Below are 24,356 nucleotides of genomic sequence, written 5' to 3'. Positions count from 1 at the left end.
CGCTAAACCAATAGCCACCCTTGCTTTGTCATCCTGACTGATAAAACCAGTTTCGTTGGGGCCGAGAATTGAAGCAAGTTCTTCCAGTGCTCTGATCGATGCTGTGCAGAAGCGGCCATCTGGGTGCTCATGATGCTTTGCGTTGCTAGCATGTAGCAGTTTTACAGGCACAGTAGAGATATGGCGCTTACCTTCACTTGAGTCAGCTCGTTTTGGAATCAGCCGTAGATAAGTTGCTGATCGTTTGATACTGAAACCTTTCGTTTGTAGTGCGACAGTCAGCTCGTTGAGAGTCTTGACACTCCTAACGCTTTCGTCATGACGTCTGTCGTGTGCAGCGGATCCATGCAATGCTATGTCACATATAGCTTTAAGCAAATCTGGCTGCTCCTCTTCTACACGTGGACGTCCTGGTGAACTCCGAACCGAAAAATAATTTCCTGGAATTATATTATTTTGTTTTTTATTTAGCATTTTTTGACCTATCATGCAAACGAAAGAAATAATTTTAAAAATATTTACCTGCTTCAGGGATGTCTTTGATCAACTGCAACTTTGCTTGCTTCGTTTTATCTCGGTGTTTCTGCTGTCGTTCTTGTTCGTTTGCTTTCAGTTTTATAGCCTTTTCCAGTTTCATTTTTTTATTCTTCAGATTTTCAAGTTTCACATGCTCATCATCCGTCAACAATCCAGAAGATTTTCTGTCAGACAAAAACACAACTTGGGAATTCACATCGTTGAGCTGCGCCTTGAGGTTTTCCTGAGCTGGTGCAGGGCGTTTCATAGCACTCGATGTTGAAGCTTGTGTGGTGTCATCCGGTTCCTTTGTTGAGGAAGCGGGTTTTGGTACAGATACTGGTGTCACGACGGATTCTTTAGCTGCGCTTAGAGATTTTCCCCAGAACTGGAGCAGCTTACCCTGCTTTTTCAGCAAAAGTCCCTCTAATTCTTTAATTTTATCTTTAACTTTAGCTTCAAGCACCTCGTTATCCTTATCCTTCCATTCATTCCAAAATCCAACGGCATCAGCCTGGCATTGTTGCCAGGCATGGAAAATCATTTACATTCATTTCATGCATTCATTTACATTCATTTGCCTCTAACTTTTTTCATCAACAGTATTCCGCGAAATGATATATAGAGCTTTAGTAGGTTTTGTTATTAGCTACAACTTTTGTCCATAACTCAAATCTGTATCTCTTATGCATCACGAACTAGAGCGGGCAGAACTTGTTACTGTTTTTCAGTGAATGTTAAATACATTCACTGAAAAACAGTAGTGGCTTCTGTTCGCTCTGGTTCATCATGCATAAGAGATACGGATTTAAGTTGCTAACAAAAGTTGTAGCTAATAACAAAGCCTACAAAAACTCCATACATCCTTTTGTGGAATTCTGTTGATGAAAAAAGTTAGGGACAAATGAATGTAAATGAATGCACGAAATGAATGCAAATGATTTACCATGCCTGATTGTTGCTTTTTCTTGTCCGGGAAAGCCTTCACAAAGGCATTGTACAGTGAACGAAACAGGTCTCCGCGATCCATGATCCAATGTTTTGAATCAAGTTTTAAAATGAGTTCAGCAATCTTGAATGGTCACACATTAAACTGCACTTTGCACCAATTCGAAACAAAAACTCTGAGACAATAGGGGGGCGAAAACAAAAACACTTTTCTGTCAAACGCGAACCAACTCCTGATTGGTCGTTTTAAAGTTTACGTATGCCGAGCGGACGTAAACAAACCCGAGCATTTTCACAATAGGGAATCTTTTTTCTTGTATTTTGACAGTCAGTCGTGTCTCCCAGAATGTGTTCGTTTTGGCACGGTCGCGAGAAAACAAGAACACGGTATATCTAAAAAAAGCCAGTTGTCTCCTCTTTCTCTTATGTCGTTTTCGTTTTTGCGGTGTAGCTACACCGGTGCTACACTGCCGTACACCGAAATATTTTAGGGTGTAGATATAGGATGCACCTTTGTTTACAAACAAATGATGTTGAGCTGTCAAAGACTCGCGCTTATTCCTGCTTACACTACACCAGTGCTACACCGCAAAAACGAAAACGACATTAGCGAAAACTGAATGAACGAGCATTTCAAGAGCAACTTTTCATTATGTCGTAAGTAACATTCGCACCAATCCGAGAAAAATAAAGTTTTGTTTTGATGACCGAAAAGTTATTCCTATTTCCAAGTAAACACATATAATCTCATAGTGATAGCAATGTTTAACATATTTAGCAGGGTTTTAATCATACAAATGCAAATCGCTAGCTTTCATGCTAAAAAATACTGGTTTTTGAGTCAAAAGTTATTAAACGTCGTTTGGTGGCCCCTATTGTTACTTTAGTCAAAGTGTATTTACCAGGATATTCGGGAGAATTATCAATTACGTCTCCTTACGTGCAGCCCATTCATCATTTTAGGACCACCGAAATCATCTTAGCAACAAACAGTTCGATTTATTCACTTTAATAATGAGAAAGCGAAACGACGAACGTACACTTTTCACGGGTTTCTCAGCGCTTTTACTTAAGTCAAACGGCATCTCCATAGAAATTGGGTGACTTAAGTAACATCGAAAGCTATTTTGATCGGAAGGTGATTACGTCAAAAAGCAATTTGGCTGGCAAATAAATTTAAAAATGGGATGTGATCCTATATTCGGACAGTATATAGTGTAATAGCAGGAGAATCGATTGACACTGATAGCTCGACTTTGTTTACCTTTGTTACATTCGACGTAATGAAAATTTGCTCTTGATTTGCTTCAACTGTCATTCACAAAACAAAACAAGGTAGCAATGGGCGACTTCGATTTTTTTCATCGTAAGTAGATTATAACTTTTTACTGCCACAAACTTTTTTTTTCTTAATTCAAATATATTCCTTTTGTATAAATGTTAGAATAAGCTTTCGATTCCGAACGACGCCTTTCATGTATCAAACAAGTTGTGGAATGCATTTAGAAGCAAAAAAGTTCACTCACTGTGTTTGCAGTAGGTCATCAAATCGATATTGAGCTGGAAATACACAGCAAAAAATTATTTTGATATCACATCAAAGTGGATGCACTACAATCATGTCGAAAATTTCATGTAATTTTTATGACCACATAAATAAACAAATGCAGTAAAAGCAGCGTAATGTCAGTTCATGCATTGTATTAATGATAATTTTGTCCGTTTTTAGCAAGTAATATTACACCATATTTTCGACATGATTGTAGTGCATCCAGTTTGACGTGATATCAAAATTATTTTTTTGCTGTGTAGGGCCTATCTACATTGGTCGATGAAAAAGACTTTCTCTTTCATTAATAACTCAGCTGCAAAAATATTTTTTTTTAATATTTAACGATTTGGACGCGCAAACAGCATGAAAGTTGTATGCATAGCCGTGGGTATCAATAGAGAAAGTCATTGAAGAGAGTCGATAAATGCAGGTATAGAAATGTAATCAATGACTTTAATCGTTGATTTCTCACGATCAAAAGTAAATCGGGCAAACATACACTTCCAATTGAAAGAACAAAAAAAATCCTTTAATATTAAGTTAATAATTTTTGTGATAAAAATTCATTAATGACTTAGGAAAATAACACCAATTCATCGATGTTGAAATGTTGTGATTTTATTTTGACTCATTTAAATTACAGAAAACAGACGTCCAAGCTTAGTCAGAAACTAGTTTATAGTTAAGTGGAAACATTGCCATGAAGTGGTGCTAGCATCTCCTGATTTCTTCTATAAATTTTCCATTTTGATTATATTTTCACTAGTGTCGATCAATTTTTTGTTGAAAATTGCCACAGGGGGCTAGTGGCATTTTGTAATTTGTGCAACGCTAGTGCCATCATGTTGTCAAAAAGGGTTTTTAAGATAGCAGGTCGGTGTTGGCGAAGCTTGAACGCATTGAAAATATTTATACGAGTTTTCAATCAAATTTTCCCCAGTTTCAACGTCTATTTTCTGTACTTTAATGTACTCATGCTATATTTAAGATATCAGAAATTTAAACAAAAATACATGTTGATGTGACGTCACGGCTGAACAAACACCCCCTCCCCCACTTGTCACATTTGGTCACATTTTCTGAAACCCCCTCCCCCCCTAGACGCGTGACGTAATTTTGGACGCTCCCTAAGAAGAGGATATTTTCTGAGAAAATTTGAGATGCTTCCATGAAAAACAAAACATCAAAGGAGGTTAAAGGGCTAAGCGTTCAACTGTAGCTCCTTCACATGTTTACCGCTTTGGTGCAGTGAAAAGTGTACTCCTCGGCGGAAATCAACACCACAGTTACACTTCATCTCAAATTGCCCCAGCTAATGATTTTAATCATCCTTTTCTTTATTTTTCTTGCAGGTGTCCCTGGGAAGCGTAACGAAATCTACTACAACTGCTGTCCGGAGCCTTACATAGATATCACATTTGCCATCATCATTCGGCGGCGGACGTTGTACTATTTTTTTAATTTGATCGTCCCGTGCGTGCTGATAGCGTCGATGGCACTGCTCGGATTCACACTACCGCCGGATTCCGGAGAAAAGTTATCATTAGGTTCGGACAGTGTGGGCATCCATCACCCCTCCCTTAAACAATTCCATTATCTGATCAGAACGATTCGCTTGAATGTTCATGCACATATTTCTCCCGGGGGAGCACTCTGAATCGGGGCAGCTGGAAATTGCTTTCGGTTCCACGAAGTGTCGTCAGTCGGAAAGTGCTTTTTTTTGCGTCTTTTATGGTTTAAGCATCAAATTGAAATGTTGTTGTGATATTTTTTTCGTTATACCTAGGTACCTACATATTGTGCAAGCATTTTCCCCGTTGACGATAATTGACCCAACCTGACTGCAGCTGACCCCGATGACGATGGCGTTCTTCTCCATTCCTATCCTGTCCTCAGTCCTCACTTTTCCAGCATCCGAGGATTAATTACCCGTATTTCTGTCTGCTTCCATTTCTCCGGTTATCTTTGTTTCAATTTTATGCGCGCGCTTTATCCTCTTTTTATACGGTGCACTCGGGGATCCGAACGGAACGGAACGGAATGGAACAAATACGACCCTCTTCGCGTGACCGTCCAGGTGTAACAATTTTATTATCATTGACTGTATTTTTAAACATGGTTGCTGAAACAATGCCAGCCACGTCGGATGCTGTTCCACTTTTAGGTGAGTATTCGGAGTTGGTCGACTGTGGGCTGAAATTGTTTGAAAGCATTTCCAAAAAAATAAATAAATTTGAAACTTGATCACAGCAAGTTTATGAGACCATGGCACTTTTTACACTCCCAATAAACACAATTCGTCTTATAATTTTCATTCATTAAAAAAAATTGCCTTGATAGGGTAATGGGATGTAATGTCAGCATAGCCCCTCACTTCGGCCTATCAAGCAAATAACGAATTTATTCAGCAGTAATTCAGAATAGTAACGAAAAACTAATATCACATCTGCTGTGAAAATGTAATCCGTAAATGAGTTGCCTGTTGTTGGGACAAATTTAGTACATTTATTGCTCTTTTTTAGAGAAAAAGTTTTGTGAAATTGTAATATTTTTCGATTTATGACGAACTTTAACCACGCAACTTCGAAGTCGTAGCACTGCAGGAACTTTGCTGGACGGGACAAAAGGTATGGAAAAGCGGGCATCGAGCGGCTACTTTCTACCGGCTTTGTAGTGCTGGGTAAGATGCACCAACGCGTGATTGGTTGGCAGCCGATCAACGCGAGGATGTGCAAGTTGAGGATTAAGGGCCGTTTCTTCAACTACAGCATCATCAACGTGCACTGCCCACACGAAGAGAGACCCGACGACGAGAAAGAAGCGTTCTATGCGCAGCTGGAGCAGGTGTACGACGGCTGTTTCTCAACGGGACGTCAAAATCGTCATCGGCGACATGAACGCTCAGGTAGGACGAGAGGCAATGTATAGACCGGGCCAAACAGCCTGCATGCCGTATCGAACGACAACGGCCAACGATGTGTGAACTTTGCAGCCTCCCGGGGTATGGTAGTTCGAAGTACCTTTTTCCCCCGCAAGGATATCCACAAAGCCACCTGGAGATCACCTGACCAACACACAGAAAACCAAATCGATCACGTTCTAATCGACGTGAAATTCTTCTCCGACATTATCAACGTCCGCACGTACCGCAGTGCGAACATAGATTCGGACCACTACCTAGTTGCAGTATGCATGCGCTCAAAACTCTCGACGGTGCATAACACACGTCGAAGTCGAACGCCTTGACCCAACATTGAGCAACTACGGGACACCGGAGTTGCCCAGGACTACGCGCAGCAGCTGGAAGTTGCACTACCCACGGAAGAGCAGCTTGGCGCAGCTTCTCTTGAAGGTGGCTGGAGGGACATCCGTTCAGCCATAGGTAGTACTGCTGCAGCGGCACTAGGTACTGCAATCCCGGACCGAAGAAATGACTGGTTTGACGGCGAATGCAAACTGTTAGTAGAGGAGAAGAATGCAGCACGGGCGAGAATGCTGCAACACCGCACGAGATTGAATGTGGAGCGATACAGACAAGCGCGGAACAGACAAATTTCGGTTTTCCGAAGGAAGAAGCGTCAGCAGGAAGACCGAGATCGCGAGGCGAAGGAAAATCTGTACCGCGTAAACGACACACGGAAGTTCTATGAGAAGCTAAATAGTTCGCGCAAAGGCTACGTGCCGCAAGCCGATATGTGCAAGGACTTGGACGGTAACCTTCTCACGAACGAGTGTGAGGTGATTGAGAGGTGGAAGCAGTACTATGACGAGCACCTCAACGGTGAAGCAGCAGAACACGGTGGCACGGCAACAGACCTTGGAGCACGCGCAGAAGACGACAGGCTACCGGTCCCTGATCTTCAAGAAGTTGAGGAGGAGATCGGTCGGCTGAAAAACAACAAAGCAACTGGTGTAGATCAACTACCAAGTGAGCTATTGAAATACGGTGGTGAAGCACTGGCTAGAGCGCTGCACTGGGTAATTGCCAAGATTTGGGAGGAGGATATATTACCAGAGGAGTGGATGGAAGGTGTCGTATGCCCAATCTACAAAAAGGACGACAAGTTGGATTGCTGCAACTACTGCGCGATCACACTGCTGAGCGCCGCCTACAAAGTACTCTCCCAAATTCTATGCCGCCGTCTGTCACCATATGCAACAGAGTTCGTGGGGCAATACCAGGCGGGATTCATGGGTGCCCGCGCTACCACGGACCAAATTTTCGCGATTCGGCAGGTTCTGCAGAAATGCCGCGAATATAACGTGCCCACACATCATTTGTTCATCGATTTCAAATCCGCATACGACACAATCGATCGAGATCAGCTATGGCAGACTATGCACGAGTGCGGACTTTCGAATAAACTGACGCGATTGGTCAAGGCGACGATGAATCGAGTGATGTGCGTTGTTCGAGTATCGGGGACACTCTCGAGTCCCTTTGAATCTCGAAGGGGTTACGGCAAGGTGATGGACTTTCGTGTCTGCTATTCAACATCGCGTTAGAAGGTGTGATCAGAAGAGCTGGGATAGACACGAGTGGCACGATCTTCATGAGGTCCATCCAGCTTCTTGGCTTCACCGATGACATTGACATGATGGCATGGAACTTTGAGATGATGGCGGAAACGTACATCCGACTGAAGGCTGAAGCTAGGCGGATTGGACTTGCCATCAACGCATCAAAGACAAAATACATGAAAGCAAGAGGTTCTAGGGAAGACAATGTTAGCCTCCCACCCCGAGTTCAGATTGACGGTGACGAAATCGAGGTGGTCGATGAGTTCGTGTATTTGGGCTCACTGGTGACCGCCGAAAATGATACCAGCAGAGAAATTCAAAGACGCATTATGGCAGGGAATCGTGCCTACTTTGGACTCCGGAGGACGCTCCGGTCGAATAAAATTCGCCGCCGCACGAAGTTGACTGTCTACAGGACGCTGATTAGACCGGTGGTCCTTTACGGCCGCGAGACCTGGACTATGCTCGTGGAGGACCAACACGCCCTTGGTGTTTTCGAACGGAAGGTGTTGCGTACCATCTACGGTGGAGTGCAGATGGATGACGGAACGTGGAGGAGGCGAATGAACCACGAATTGCACCAGCTGCTGGGAGAACCATCCATCGTCCACATTGCAAAAATTGGGCGACTACGGTGGGCTGGGCACGTCGTAAGAATGCCGCACGACGACCCAGTGAAAATGGTTCTAGAAAGCGACCCAACCGGAACAAGAAGAAGAGGCGCGCAGCGGGCAAGGTGGATCGACCAAGTAGAAGGTGACCTGCGGACACTTCGCAGACTACGAGGCTGGGGAACTGTGGCCATGGATCGAGTAGAGTGGAGACGACTTCTTCGGACAGCAGAGGACAGCAAGGCCTGATTGGTAAGGTAAGTAAGTTTCACTTGCAATGTGTTTTAACGTAATTTACGCTTTAAAACTATGGACCGAACTTTAAGGACATCATCAAGAGACTTGTTTTTAATTATGGCCTACGAAACTTATATGATGACTTTATATTGGTATCGGTAAAAGCATTTGCGTAGACGACTATTCTACAACTCTTTACTCCTGTAGAAAAATTCCATAATCAAATGTAAGTTTCGAGTAACATAGCGGATGGTTTCTTTGCCTTTTCACTCTACCAATTCGCGTCTACAAAGCTTCTGCAGCTCTTTACCCCTATTAGAAAATCCGATAAGCAAACGTCACTGGATGCGTGAAACATTATCTACATTAACATCTTATTTGGTCGCTCTACAGAAAAATCCCGTAGCCAAGTGTCAATATTCCATGTCCGTAAGCGAAGTATTTAGAAAATCCTCTAATGTTAAGAAATACAAAACAGCCAGTGAGTAAAAAGCTCTGCAATTTATAGCTAACACGAATGTTTACATTCGTCATGCATGCAGCTAATCGTATCTTCCGTCCGAAGCTGGCGACACAATAAACAACATTGCCTAGTTATGTAAACATTCATTGCAGTGGATCCTGAATTGGATGAAATTTTGGTATTTGCTACATGGTAACTGGTAATTGCTAAAATGCACTGTAGGAAGTGATGCAATGTTTGGGTAATTAACTGAAGAATGATTCTGTTCATAGGTTTTGGGGAGAAACACCATTTTCAAGTTTCTGATGGACTGATTTTTTTTTTCAATTCATTTATGAACTTTTACAGTTACCTACCCACTGAGAACAACAATATTATCAGTTACGTCAGGCTGCTGTCATCGCGTAAAATTAACTATATTAGTTGACTATAATTCCTCGTGCATCAACATAATTTTATAAGATTTAAAATTAATCAGTATGTTTTTTAAATATTATTTAACTTCTTCTTCTCTTTTGCTGTATTATAGAGACTTTCTGCCTTTAGCTGGTTCGTCTCATAATTATTATTTAATTTTATAAGGCACACGACCGTCGAAATCAACTTATATCCCTAAGAAAAATAACCATAGAAGAAAGCTTAACGACGTGTTCGGGGTGTATTTTTTTTCGTTGATTTGTTTTCCGTCGATCTTGTTTTCCGTGCTGAGCAGTCTTGTAAGCGGTCACGGTAGTCGACACATTTTCTGTGATAATCGACTGCCTTTGCCTCCGACACTTGCAAAACAAGCTATCATAGTACAGTACCAAACTCAAATATCATTTGACAGGCTCTGTCGTACGATACTGGCGCCGAAGACCGTCACGAATGTATGTATTTTAGTTTTTCTCATAATAAGAGCTGCTGATGTTGTGCTTGTGTGAATTCTGAAAATAGCAAGCAATGATGTCCTAGGAATAACATTTCTGATCAGAAATGGTTTAATTTACACTAAACTGAGGAATTTGAACGAAATCACTCATGTCATATGATAGTTATTTGAAAATTTTCTTTTTGCTCGAATGTTATTCTATCGGTTGTGTTGTGTGAGAGAGACGACGGTAGAGCATGAGAGTACGGATAAAAACAGACTGTCGCGCATGACAACGAAGTGAGTATCGTAAAAAACGTCAACAGTTTCAACCCCTGTGTGCTGAGCACCAATGCTACCGACGCCAGGGAGGCAGCTCCCACACCTGGACCCTACCTATCGACTCATCAACTCATGAACCGGGGACCAACGGAGATGTTATGCCTCAGAACATCCCGGCGGCGCCGACTGGGATTGAACCCAGGCCTGCTGGGGTGAGAGGTAATCACGCTTACCACTACACCACCGGCGCCGCTAATTTAATATTATTTTTTTTATTAGGGATTTGAGCTCCGTTCACTCAAATTCGCAAAAACGCAGGCGACTCAAAGACTGAGTAAAATTTTCTTTGTTTTTTCACGCAGTATATATTGCAGTATACGTTTGCATTCGTTTGCATACCGGCAACGATAGCGGCTTTGTAATCATGGCAACAAGAATCCTTTTCTTCGAGAAGCCAACAAGAGATAGGGTTTTTGATCTAATTTCCGTTCTACTAAGCACCTCCCGCACTTTACCGTTGGATTTGATAAACAGTCAAACACTGTTGAGATATTATTAAAAATCTAGCACTGCTTTTGGATTCTAAATTCATCCTACGAGTTTCAATTCCATCCTAACGCATTGAAACGCTATTAGATTTTCTTCGTCCTACCGATGATGGTAGAAAAAGTGGATTTGCTAGGAGCACTTCTTTTCTTTTGAGAACAATGAGTGTAAATATGTACACAATGTGCTGTAATAGGCTCCATGTTGTGACTTATGAACTAACGGATCGGAACAAACGTATTATTGTTTTGTGCATGGTGAAATCATTGATATTATTGATGGTTTCTGCTTGATGGAACGGAAATGGGCGATAATGATGAAGTAGCTCTCTTCCCCATCGGAAGAGTTTTCTTTTCTGTTTTACAGTCACACTGCCCAAGCAACATTGCAAGTTTTATGGAGGTTTTAAAGCACGCTACAAGTCTAAATCATGGTCTACAGAACCCTTATAAAACCGAAATTGTTACTTGTGTAGCCATGGAAGTCTTTCATAGAGAGATATGGTTGGACAGGCTGGTAGAGGATGGTATAATTGCTGTGTCGATATTCTCTTCTTGGACCTTGAAAATCGAAGACTGGGGCACGCAAACTCTCAACAGCTCGTACCGAATCCGCATCAGGTCTCCAAGGTTTAGAGTCTCTAGTCGATAGATTAATGTAGGTAAGGGAAGTCGGCAAATTAGATCCGTAACTACGGGATAAGGATTGGCTCTTAAGACTGAGATGACTCGGACTATGTCATACGCAGTCATTGAGATCTCAGTGAAGCTTATTTTTGCCGAGATTTGCACAGCCGAGCTCAGTAGAAAAAAAAAAACTAAGTGTGTGGTTACGTATGAATGATAAGGAATGAAAAAGAAGCGCGATTTCACATGCCGGACCTTTGTAGATCGAGGGTCATCTTTGATAGGCCAAAGTTGCATCCATTTATAGACTCAATTAGAGTACAGTAGACCGATATTAAATCCACGTACCTGGAGAGTTTTCATGTTAAAATGGTGAGTTTTACAATTTTCCGTCGTGCCTAATTAATAGTCAAATAATAAGGATATTTAAGCTTGTATGTTGGCAGTGAAATATCTTTTGAAGCTCAATTATTAAATAAGATATGGCATAAAATGTAATTGAAGGCTTCATATTAACCATGGATAGGAACATGCACCCTATATAAATAAAACTTAATCACAAACAAACATTACAGAGCCTGTCTACACACCAAATTTTAGTTTTCATTATCAGTAAAACGGTTTGCTGGATCATGATCAGTAACAAAAAAAGCTTTACTGAAAAACAGAAAACGATATTTTTACCAAAAAATTCGGCTAACATAAACGGTTTGCTGGACACCCAGTAAAGAGCTGTCAATCTGTTAGCGTCACAGTCGCAAGTTTTTGCATTCATACGATTCGTACAAACGACCAAGGAGGAGGAGATAAACAAAACTACAAATATATAAAATTATGTTGGTAAGAGCACTGGGTATAATAAATTTTAATAAATTATGCATGGAAAAGACCCTGGCGATTTTTTCTTTAATATTTGTGTATTTGTATCAAAAATCTTTAACAGAAGCTGCCAGCCCCAAGTGAAAGTAAATTCAATTTACTGGTTTTATTTAGCAAAATTATGTGAGCTGTCAGAATTTTTTATTGCTGAAACATCAGTGAAGAAATATTGCTGAAATTTTTGTTGATTATCAGTCAAATGTTGTCATTATGACAAAAGTTAGAATTACTGAAAGATTCAACAGGTTTATTTTAGTGGAAAGTCTAAAATCAGCAAATTCTGATAAACTTCAATAGATCAAATTACTGGTCGCATTGGTGTTAGGTCAAAAGATTTCAAATAAAATTAATATAAATATCAAATCCAATAAGATTAAAAATCCTTAAAATGAAACTTTACAAGCTAGTTTATTATGGCTAATCATTCCAATTTGAGCTAAATTTCGGCAATTTTGAATCATGCAAAAGAAATATTCTACGGTTCCTGTATAAAATCACGATGGTTTCCTACTTCTGGAATCTTGAAAAATTTTCGAAATCCAGAGTCAAATTTATATTTCGACCGTTTGTTGAAAAATAGATCGTGATATTAATTAAATCAAATTATGAAAACCCAGAACCTTTAGAAATGTGTGTGGTTATTTTAGCAAGATTTCGAAAAAACAGTTTATTTTAAAATTTAATTTAAAAAAATCATATTTTTTTATGACAACAAGCTGTTGTTTATCAAACCGGGAAACTATCATGGATAACCGGGAACAATCGAGAATTTTAATTTTTAAATCCAGTGGCTATCCTGTTTGATGATATTTATGTCAAAAATGTGTGAAAGTGATCGACTTCATATCTTGATTACGTCGTTTTCATAATCTATATTGTATATGGTTGAATTTTTGAAGCTTTATCATCAACTTCATAAACATATGTTGAAGTTCAATTATTCCTAAAAAAAAATAAAGCATCCAAATAGGCCCACCATGACGATAGCATGAGATGACTTCACTTTACAAATAGTCTTTCTACTTCAGTCTACTACAAACCATTTCATAAAATGCTTCAAGACCAGATTTTCAATGACAAAAATTACGGAAGCGAATAACGCTGGTAGATTACCTTTTCGTGATGCGTTACTGGTATAAAATCTACCTGCAAAACCCTAGTTCTGACAACTTCAAACTAAGGGAACAGGATTTTTCAATAATCAAAGGAACACATTTTAGTCCTTGTTACTGTTTATGCTTTGTTAATAGTGACAAGACTCGGAGAAGTAAAGATTTCACTCGACAAAAATGCAACACCCACTTTCTTTTGTGTATAACATTGCATGGGTAAAAATTGATGGCATTTTGCGTAAAACTAGCTTAGAGTGTAATGTTTATGTGTGCGAAATCTCGTCACAATCTATCAAGTGGTTATGGCTTCCAAGCAGGCATGGAAAATCATTTGCATTCATTTCGTGCATTCATTTACATTCATTTCCCCTATCTTTTTGTATCAACAGAACTCCGCAAAATAATATATAGACCTTTTGTAGGTTTTGTTATTAGCTACAACTTTTGTAAACAACTCAAATCCGTATCTCTTATGCATGACAAACCAGAGCGAACAGAAGCCGCTACTGTTTTTCAATGAATGTATTTTACATTCACAAGATCACATAACAAGATCTGCCCGCTCTAATTCGTGATGCAGAAGAGATACAGCTTTAAAAAATGGGCAAAAGTTGTAGCAAATAACAAATCCTACTAAAGCTCTATACATTATTTTGCGGAATGCTGTTGATGACAAAAGTTAGAGGCAATTGAATGTAAATGAATGCATGAAATGAATGTAAATGATTTTCCATGCCAGCTTCCAAGCAAGAAGTGCTTAGACAAAAACTTATGGGAGCGGTCGTGGAAAATCCAGATCAGTCCCACAGGTGGATCGCGAAACAGTTTGGAATCGACAATTTGACCGTGTCCCGTGTGGTAAAATCGTTCGTCCCAGCGGCGAGCTGGTAGCAGAAGAAAAGCGAAGACGACTGACCCCGTGAACGCAAGGAAGGCGAGGAATTACTTCAAGCGCAATCCGAATCTTTCGATTCGGGACGTGGCCAAGAAGGTCAATTCTTCCGTCTGGTTCGTCCAGTAGACAATGAAACTTGCCGGACTTCATGTCTTCAAGGTAAGGAAAGCACCTAACCATACCGATAAACAGAATACGGTGGTCAAATCCCGCGCCAGGAAGCTGTACCGCGCTGTACATTAAAGTGGGCACCAAGCAGATTCCCGTCCTGGAGTTTTTCGTCGGCAAGTCCCGCCTGGATGTTCCGGAGAAGTTGCGGAATAAGAAGGTCGATAGGCAATCTGTGGGTATGGCAAATTCAGCAAGCCGTACATAACGACCGGCACCATCAACGGCCAAATATATAGAGAAGAATATCTCCAGAAGCGCTTGCTGTTCTTCCTCCGGTCCCACGAAGGTGACACACTGTTTTGGCCGGATCTGACATCGTGCCATCACGCGAAACCGGTGATGGAGTGGTACGAAGCCAACGGCTTTGTGCCATAGGAGGCAAATCCACCAAACTCGCTAGAACTTCGCCCAATAGGCAAGCACCAGAAAACAGGGAAGGTCTTCAAAAACGACAAGAATTTGAAGAAAGAGTGGATGAAAGTATATAAGAATGATGGCGCAAGTGTTGCACAGGATTTGATTGGGTTGTGTTAAGTCCAAAGTGCGGGCATTTTCCCTACACTGAAATAAGGACCATTGTTAAGAAAACTATTTTGCTGAAAATACTTATTATCAATATAACCACGCGTATTACTGTAAAATCTACTATGAATTCAGTTTAGTTTACTATGAATTTTAACAAATTTACTATAGTTCTGTAAATTGTTTTCTGCAAAAACGATTGGTGAGGGTATTTAATTTAAACCAGCAATATAGTATTTTTGCCAATGGATTTTGTTTCAGTGTAGGAGAGGAGGTTGAATAAACCAGATTTGCTAAAACATAGCTAATAGGGTATATGTCCCTAACTTCGGTCTAATATGAAGGCTTCAATTACATTTTATGCCGTATCTTATGTAATAATTGAGCTTCAGTCGATATTTCACTGTCAACATGTAAACTTAGATGTTCTTTTTATTTGGATATTGATTAGGAACGACTGAAAACATGAACCTCACCAACCGATCTACTGTACTCAAATAGGGTGCAACTTCGTCCTATTCAAGATGAACCTCGATCTACAAAAGATCGGCATGTGAAATCACGCTTTTTTTTACTCCTTATCATTCATACGTAACCACATTGTTGACGTCACTCTCACTTCTCGTGTAAGAATTGATGAGGATGAAAGAGACAGTTTTTTTTTCTTTCCGGCTGATCCAGATAACATACACAGTTCGAAAAAGTAGTGTAAATTTCTGTTCAATATGATGCACATAAATGGAGCGTCACAAATAATATACGTTTACATTATGTATCATGTAAAGTTCTGACACATTTCATGAAATGTAGCAAATATTGTATACAAAAGCCCATCTTTGTAAACAACATTGTTTGCAAGTTGCTCGTTTCCGTGAAATGAAATACAAGTCTACGTGAATGAACACACAATTCAAATCCAGAATTTTTATCTGTGTAAATCACGATGCTTTTAGAATAAAAATAAAGCCAAATAGATCATCTCACGACCACACATATAACGAACTGTCAAGTCAAGTAATAGCAAACCACACAATGCCATGCATAGACACTTCCAGCTATTTTCAACACATAGTTCGATAAAAGAATCTATTATCTAGCATCTTATATGGAAAACAAAGCAAGAAACGGATCTATAGCCAAGTTATTAACGAAAGATAAATTCGGCGAAGAGAATCGATCAATATTACTGTGGACCTTATGCATTGTTCGGCTTGAAAGTTTTTCGAAGCGCCTACACGGTAAATGAATATGACTCATATTTGAATCCCGATCATTCAAATTCGCAAAAACGTAAGTCACTCATAGAATGAGTAAATGTTTACTCAAATATGATTAAATGTCACTCATATATGAGTAAATGTCACTCAAATATGAGTGAAATAAAATCATATTTGATAAAAATTTACTCATTGTACGAGTGATCTACGCTTTTGCAAGTTTGATGGAAGGATTGACTTCATGCTATTTCTAAACAACCCAAATTCGAGTGCGATCTACTCATATCCGTCAAAAGTAGGGCTACCGAAAATTGAGCAAACAAAGTTGCAACTAAGATGACAAATGAACAACATTGCCCGGATTCAGGTCGATGTTTTCTATTCGTCATCTTGTTAGTCTAAGCTTTGTTTACTCAATTTAGTGTACCTTACTTTTGACAAATATTTGGGTTGTTTAGGTAAAGCGTTCGTACAGTGTCGGCCCGTCCTTTCACGCACAGATTAACATTTTGCATACGACTTCAGCTGGCTACGCAACCCGTAGAAAGCCCTGTTCGCGGCTGCAATACGCTTTTTCACCTCGCGGGTAACATCATTATCGCACGTCACTAAAGTACCAAGATAAACAAATTCGTCCACAACTTCAAATTTTTCGCCATCTAACACCACTTCACTACCAACACCACTATTGCTCCCACGCTTTCTACCGGCGACCATGTACTTCGTTTTGGTAGAATTTATCGTGAGACCAATCCTCGCTGTCTCCTTCTTAAAAGGCGCGAATGCCTCTTCCACTGCTCTACGGTCGATTCCGATGATGTCGATGTCATCCGCAAAACCAAGGAGCACATGTGCGACTTTGTGATGATGGTACCGTTACTCTACGCGCCAGCTCTCCTAATCGCTCCTTTGAGGGCGATTTTGAATAGCAAGTTCGAAAGAGCATCTCCCTGCTTCAACCCATCTAAGGTCACGAACGAGGCCGAAATCTCGTCTTTAACCCATACACATGATTTCGAACCATCCAGCGTTGCACGAATCAGCCTAATTAGTTTCGTTAGAAAACCGTGTTCTTGCATTATCTGCCATAGCTCGTTTCTCTTTACTGAATCGTACGCTGCCTTGAAATCTATGAACAGATGATGAGTCTGCAAGTTGTATTCCCGGAACTTCTCAAGGGTTTGACATTTGACGGAACATTTCAAGGGTTATAAACATTTGATCCGTCGTTGATCGACCCTCACGAAAACCAGCCTGGTATTCGCCGACGAAGGATTCCTCAAGCGGTCTCAATCTGTTGAATAGAACACGTGATAATATTTTGTACACCGAATTCAGAAGCGTGATTCCACTCCAGTCTGTGTCCCTTTTTGTAGAAGGGACAAACGAGACCATCTAACCAACTAGCGGGCAATTCTTCCTCCTCCCATATCTTGAGCAGTATACGGTGGATCATCTGGTGCAGCTGCTCACTTCCGTGTTTTAGAAGTTCGGCCGGGAGCTCGTCCTTCCCCGCAGCCTTACTGTTTTTTAGCTCTCGTATCGCTTTTTTCACCTCTTCTAGCGTTGGTGGTTCCACAGCTTGACCATCGTCGTCGATGTGTGTTCTGTTTGTAAATGCTCTCTCGTTCTCTCCGTTTAGCAACGTCTCGAAGTAATCCTTTCACCTGGCAGCCACCATCGTTTTATCTGTCAGCAGATTACCTTCACGGTCATAGCACATGGCGGGAGACGGCGCTGTCTTACTCCTCACGCCATTGACAGTTGCGTAAAATCTTCGCATATCATTCTGCTCCATACTTTCTTGCGCCTCAGCAATAACGCGTTCCTCGTACTGCCTTTTTTTCCTGCGATGGCACACTGTTTCCAAAGGTGCAAAAACGTGATCGAAATTGTTTTGACCTCTTAAACTTGATTTTTATGCTATAGTGTCTTCAGCAAAGTTTTTCTATGAAATATTTCACATATTATAGAGGTATCAGTTTGGTGATTAATCCCCCTAAAAGTGAAATGCAAATTTTCGTTTTCCTATTTTTGCATATAAAAATTTGCTTTGTTCGGCAAAGTTGTAGGAAATATTATTAGAAAAAGCTTTGCCAAAGACACCATACGTCTATCTGTTGAGTAGAATGGGTTTTTGTGGAGTTTTCTTTGAAACACCCCTAAAAACTAGTTTTTTTCAAAATTACTTTTTCTGGTAATTTTTTACAATTTTCAAATGTTCTACAAATTTGTCACACTCAAAACAATACACAACTTTCACGGAACAAGTGTATTTTTATCTCTCATACTTATTGAGTTATTGAAGATTTTAATCTAAAAAACGCATCTTTTTGGTATTGAAAATCTCTACAAGCCGCAAATTTCCGCAGATGAAACCATTTACATAAGAAACTATACAGTAATCACTATTGAATCCATGTATAACCGTTTGTCTCTCGCTGTCCCTTGCATGTAAAAACAAACACTCAAAAATCGATGGGTTCGTTTCTCGGCTGACCTTGCTACCCTGTACCGCTCTCTGTTCTGACGGGTACCAGACAACAACATCCGGCTTCTTGCGACGTTCTTCTCCTCTGTCACTCGCTGGCACTCCTCGTCAAACCACCCGTTCCGGGGGTGCCTCTGAGCTGTACCTATCACCTCTCGTGCTGTTGTGCTCACCGCTCCGTGGACAGCTTCCCACAGATTGTTGAGATTCTCGTTCACGTTGATTTCCGCTATCCGCTCATTTAGCTTCTGGTGGTACTCTGCAGCAACACCATCTACTGTCAAACGCTGGAACGCTGGAACGCTGGAACGCTGAAACGCATCGATCTCCGGTTTCTCGAACTCGTAACGGTCGATAGACGCGCTCGAATTTTCGCGACAACGAGGTAGTGATCCGAGTCGATATTAGGACCCCTGAGGGTCCTGACATCTACGACATCCGAGAAATGCCGACCATCCACCAACACGTGGTCGATCTGGGAGCAAGTTTCGCCATTAGGGTGTCTCCAGGTGTGCTTTCGGATATCCTTGCGTGCAAAGTGGGTGCTACTGATGGCCATATCACGAGCAGCAGCGAAGTTTATCAGCTTCAGGCCATTATCATTCGTTGCAGAGTGAAGGCTCTCTGTTCCAATGATTGCGCGTTTGTATCTCCGATGACAATCTTCAGGTCGTGTTTAGGGCACTCATCATAGGTTTTATCCAGGCTTTCATTAAACGCGTCCTTCACGTCATCGGATTTATCGTTAGTCGGTGCGTAGATGTTGATCAGGCTGTAATTGAAGAATTTGCCACGAATCCTCAAAACGCAGATGCGCTCGCTAACCGGTTTCCACCGCATAACCCGCTTCATCTGTTTCCCAATCACTACGGAACCAACTCCGTGTTCTGCTCTATCGCCACCGCTGTAGTAGATATGGTATTTGAACGATGTGTTGGCGATAGGATCTACCGCCCTGAATTCACGTTCTCCAGATCTAAGCCACCGTACTTCTTGAATAGCAGCCACACTCACATTCACCTTTTGCAGTTCACGGGCCAGAAGGCCCACTCGTCCAGGTTCATTTAACGTTCTGACATTCCAAGAACCGAGTTTCCATTCATTGTCCTTATTTCGTTGCCGTTGGGTCAGTTGCCGAAAATTCCGTTCGTTTTTTCTTCTTCTTACTTCATTTTTCTGAGTACTTTTATAATTCAGTATGCTACCGTCGTACCAGGGTCGCGATATCTACATCGTGTTGATGGGGCTGCCATCTTAGGTTTAGTTGACACGATTCAACATTTCTTGTTTCAGCCGCTGGATGCCAGACAGACGCTGTTCGAACCGCACCTCCTGGTGGACAGACGCTCGACGATTCGCACCTCCTCAGCCTTGCTATCATCACGATATGGGTTAATCGTGATGACATTGCCCACACCCCGCTACCAGCACATATATGGGCATATACCGGCTGTCATCATCCGACACGTGGAAGCGTGAGGTAGGAGCTTGTGAAGACCAGAGCTACGTTGGACGCTCTTTCCCCTGTGGTCCTCACCATTTTGGGGTGCATAGTTATAAAGCGCTTTTAAATTTGCAGTAAAGGCCCACGCACATTAGATCCGGATAGGACGCGTTGTTGCAAAGTGACAGCTAAATCTATTGTCTAACTGTCAAATTAACGTCAACGCAACGCAAACGGATCTAATGTGGGTAGCCCTTGATAACAGTGTGATATTGATTTATTAGGCTAGCATCCCTAATAAACAAATACCATAGATGAACTGTACACTGGATGGGTAAACTATCACACAATTGCTTTGGATGATACCCCGAACACGTAGTTAAGCTCTCTTTTATGGTTATTTTTTTATTAAATAGGTGTGTTACAAAAAGGTAAGTCCTTTCAATTTATGAAATTATCAGGTTTTTTGATGATCACCGAGCTCATTTTTGTCTGTTGCATTTTTTTCGAAAACAGGCTTTAGTCACAATGCCTGTTGAATGGTGAAGTTAATTTAAATTAAATTTTATAACAAATGAAAGTTTCTTGAAAGAAGGGATACTTTTGGATAAACTGCACTGAGTAAATTGTTCAGCGCTTATTTACTTTTGTGCAAGATAAAGGTGGTTATTGCTGATATTTTTTAATGAACTCTGCGGCAATTTGCACATTTTAGTCTGTGTTACTTGTTATGATTTATCCCAGGACGGATTTCACGCCAACTCGTCTTCGGAGTTGGCAGCACCCTCTCAGAACCTTATGAAACTTTGTGGGTGTGGAGACTTAGCAATTTTAAGCAACTTTGAGTACTTATTTTTTTCAAAATTTATCTCGCCTAACATTTGATAAGGGTCAAAGTTTTTTGTCGATTTTTTTTTCAAATCGATATAGCTTAAAAATGACAAGCCCTACAAAATAGTGATGTATGGCGAACTTTTAGCAAATAATCTGAAATTTTATAAAAAAATTTAAATAAATTAAAAAATTGGTTTCTACACTCTAAAAAAATATATTTAAAAATTAAAAGTCATTTTCCCAAAAATGGTACCCCTCAGATTTGCTTGATATTTTTTCTCATGAAAGGCAATATAATTACCTAACTTTTCTTCATACATCGCAAAGTGGGCGCTTTTAAGGAAAAAAAGTTGTTCGAACAACAACTTTTTCATGTTAATTTTTTTTTAGCGTGTTTCACTCAAAGTCGAATAGTAATACGCGCACAACCTTATTAAAATCCGTTGAAACTTAATGAGCATAAAGATTTTGACCTTTTGATAATCTGGGCGTGCTTAAAACAAAAACCTAGCCTAACATTTGAAAGGGCCTAATACAGAGGATTTTCCTGCATTTCGAATGGTGTTTTAATAAATGAAAACTCTAGTGTTTTTGTTTAGTGCATAATTTATTTTCCTATAATTCTCCATACAGAATTTGAGTTTTTCATTGATTATTAGTCTATCGGAAACAGAGTGAAATTTTTCGGAGTTTCCTTTGAATGTGAAAATCGCTTAGTAGAAATTATGTTTTGAGAAATAGGTACAAAACAATGAAATTTTTGTGTACCAGGTATAGTTTTTACATGACTGAACAGCTCCTTGAGTTCATCGGACATCTTTGTGTATTGATCATTTGATATGAAGCAGAAGTTCAATTTTGTTATGCTTGTATCTGTTTGTTTAACTGTCCAGTCATACAGTTCTTGTGGAGTTGTGATTGTGTTTCCATAATCTCGAGCAAGACTTGCTCTCTTTGCCATTCGTTTGAGAGTTCCTCCAATTGCGTCACATGGGCCTTTCCCATGAGACGTTGCGAAGAAGTGCCATTCTGCTTCCAATCCATACTTGGACTTGAAGTTGCACAAACTGGCAAAATTCTTTTTATTTTTGTAATGAGCCGCTGCTCCATCTGACATGAAAGTAATTTTTGTGAAACTAATAGATTGTTTAATGAAATCTAACAATTTTGATATAAATAATTGAACTGCTATTGTATCATGGGTAAATACTTCTGAAATAATAATAAAGCTTAAATTTTCCAACTTGTTTTCTTTTATGCAGTAAATTTCGAAAGGATGTATCGTAGCTTGATTATTGTTCCAATGATACCCCTGTGCTGAGTTTTGAATAATAAATGAATAATTTTCAGAAAAGTCGCAAATCACTAAAATTTCACCGTTTTGAAGAGAATTTTTTTTATTACTTAGGTAAGATGATTGCTCTTTATGAATAAAATCATGGGTTATGAGCTTTTCAACTTTTTCCGTCAAATATTGAACAAACTCATCTGCAGGTTTAATAATAGTTTCCAAATTACAACGGTCGGTAGTCAACCACTGTTGAAATAAAACTTCTTCCATATCATCTGCTTCTAATACTGATGTAAGTTCCCTCACGATACTATCTGTGGAAATGCATTCTTCACATGTACGATAAAAACAATCTATGGTTCTAATAGGACTACTGCAAAGTATTTTGTCTGCAATTTCTTTATATGAATCAAATTTTACACTATTGATAATCAATTTAACATTTTCATGTATAGTACAGACACATACATTATGTGTACCTGTACTATCCAACAGTATGCAATGCTTTGGTCGGAGCTGAGTGAACGAAGTAAATCCGAATTTAACACTTTTGTATTTCTCTTCAAAAATCATAAAAGCCTCTTTAAGAGACATCATCAATAAACGTTTCTGAACATGCTCTTTATATCCATTTCGATATTCAGAAACATAATCATTACTTCCTGGCATAGGCCTACTAATATCATCACTGTCAAAGAAATTTAAAACAATTTGTTTTTCAGTATCATTAAATCCATGACCACTTCTTGCTTTCTTACTACAAAGAATACCTTGTTCTCTGACTAGCCTTTTCATCTGTTTCACTGTATGATGGGGTGCATTAAACTCATTAACTATTTGATTCACTGACCATGATTTAGGGAGCACTGATAACACTTTTAATTTGTCATTTGTACTCGTAGAAGGCAAATTAAATTTCTCCTTTAACTGCATGATCATTTCGTCAAAATCATTTGATTTGTTGACATCGTCTGAATCCATCCCAAATATATTTTTACGCACTGCCTTTGTGATCTCTGCAGATTTTTTGACCACGATAATTCATACTTCTCATACTTCTCGATGAAATTGGTGATAACTGTAAGGTTGAAGCTATACAATTGAATTGTTCCACATTATATGAACCTTGGATCTGATCCGCTGATGGGATTGATTCTAGCGATGGATCTGTATCTGTAAAATTAAAGAAAAGAGAAAAAAAATATTACCACACATTAATATATAACGCTGTTAAGGTGATAGTACCATGAACGGGGGTGGTTTTGATAATAGGGGTAACTTTGGTAATGCAGCTAAGCCAAAAATTTATGACTTAAGGCACATCGTACGCAATATTTTGGATAGGAAACCGATGTTCCCTTCCAAAATAATGAATACGAAAAGCATTAAGTCATAACTTTTTGGATTAGCTGCATTATCAAAGTTACCTCCATTATCAAAGACATCCCCGTTTACGGTACATCGAAGCCGCATCTGAATTTTCCCCATGTTTGTGGAGCACGAGCTGCATAAACCGCATATCGTACAGTCGTGAAAATTTGATAGATTGTTCACCGAGGTTGGCCTACCAATCGATCAAATTTGTACGATAAGCGGTTCATCCAGCTCGTGTTCTAAAAAAAATGTTGAAAATGAAGTTGTATCTTCGATGTACAATCCTTAAACCACACAGTTGAAACAGTTAAAGTTATTATTATTTACCTAGTGTATCATCAAATTCCTGATGTTCTGATTGCTGATGACTTGTTGATGGTTGCGGCTCTTCAAACTTCCGAGCATGGCTTGATTCTTTTCCATCCGATCGCCTCTTTTTCGGGAGAGGTGTCCTATTGTGCACTAAAATTCCACGACACGATTCACAAATACGCATTGTTACATCCAATTGATGATCAAAGCCCCATGAATGTATTTTCTCTATGAGACTTGATGATAAATTACGTAAATTATTGCGGCTGCAATTGGGATTGTTTATGTTGGCACTACATTGCACCCTTTTAATAATCAATTCAGCAGATTTTTCCATTGTTGTATATATAAACACTTTTTCGTTTCAACAACTATGCAGCACTACACTTTCAACAACTATGCACTACAGCAACTATGAGCATTGTTGTGATATCACCAAACTTAAATATTAGATTATGTCGGTAGAAACAGACTGCGGTGCTTTAAGTTTATACCTTATATCTCTCATGTGACTACCTGCGTTGTTATATAACTGCTATATAGCAGGTAACTTAACGATTATTTTAGGAATGCCTTAAATAATCGTTAAGTTACCTGCGCTATTATATGTATTCACTTGAGAGATGAGGTATATATGCATATTGCTTACTAATGGACACACC

The 24,356-nt window shown here is 39.8% G+C and overlaps 1 protein-coding gene across 1 annotated transcript in view; it reads left to right on the top strand.

Annotated features, from left to right (window-relative positions):
- Positions 1–24,356, top strand: part of LOC135713013 (neuronal acetylcholine receptor subunit alpha-7-like) — a 382,027-nt gene that overhangs the window by 315,770 nt on the left and 41,901 nt on the right. The window contains exons 8-9 of the mRNA XM_065236096.1: positions 4,369–4,563; positions 5,094–5,180. Coding sequence (XP_065092168.1) covers positions 4,369–4,563; positions 5,094–5,180 — 282 coding nt within the window. The remainder of the gene's footprint in view (positions 1–4,368; positions 4,564–5,093; positions 5,181–24,356) is intronic.

The sequence above is a fragment of the Ochlerotatus camptorhynchus genome, unplaced genomic scaffold, assembly GCF_037179485.1.
Source record: "Ochlerotatus camptorhynchus isolate MF236.1 unplaced genomic scaffold, CSIRO-AGI_Acam_v1.1 ptg000040l, whole genome shotgun sequence".
Lineage (NCBI taxonomy): Eukaryota > Metazoa > Arthropoda > Insecta > Diptera > Culicidae > Ochlerotatus > Ochlerotatus camptorhynchus.
Note: the sequence above shows the minus strand (reverse complement) of the source record. Positions and strands in the feature narration are given on the sequence as shown.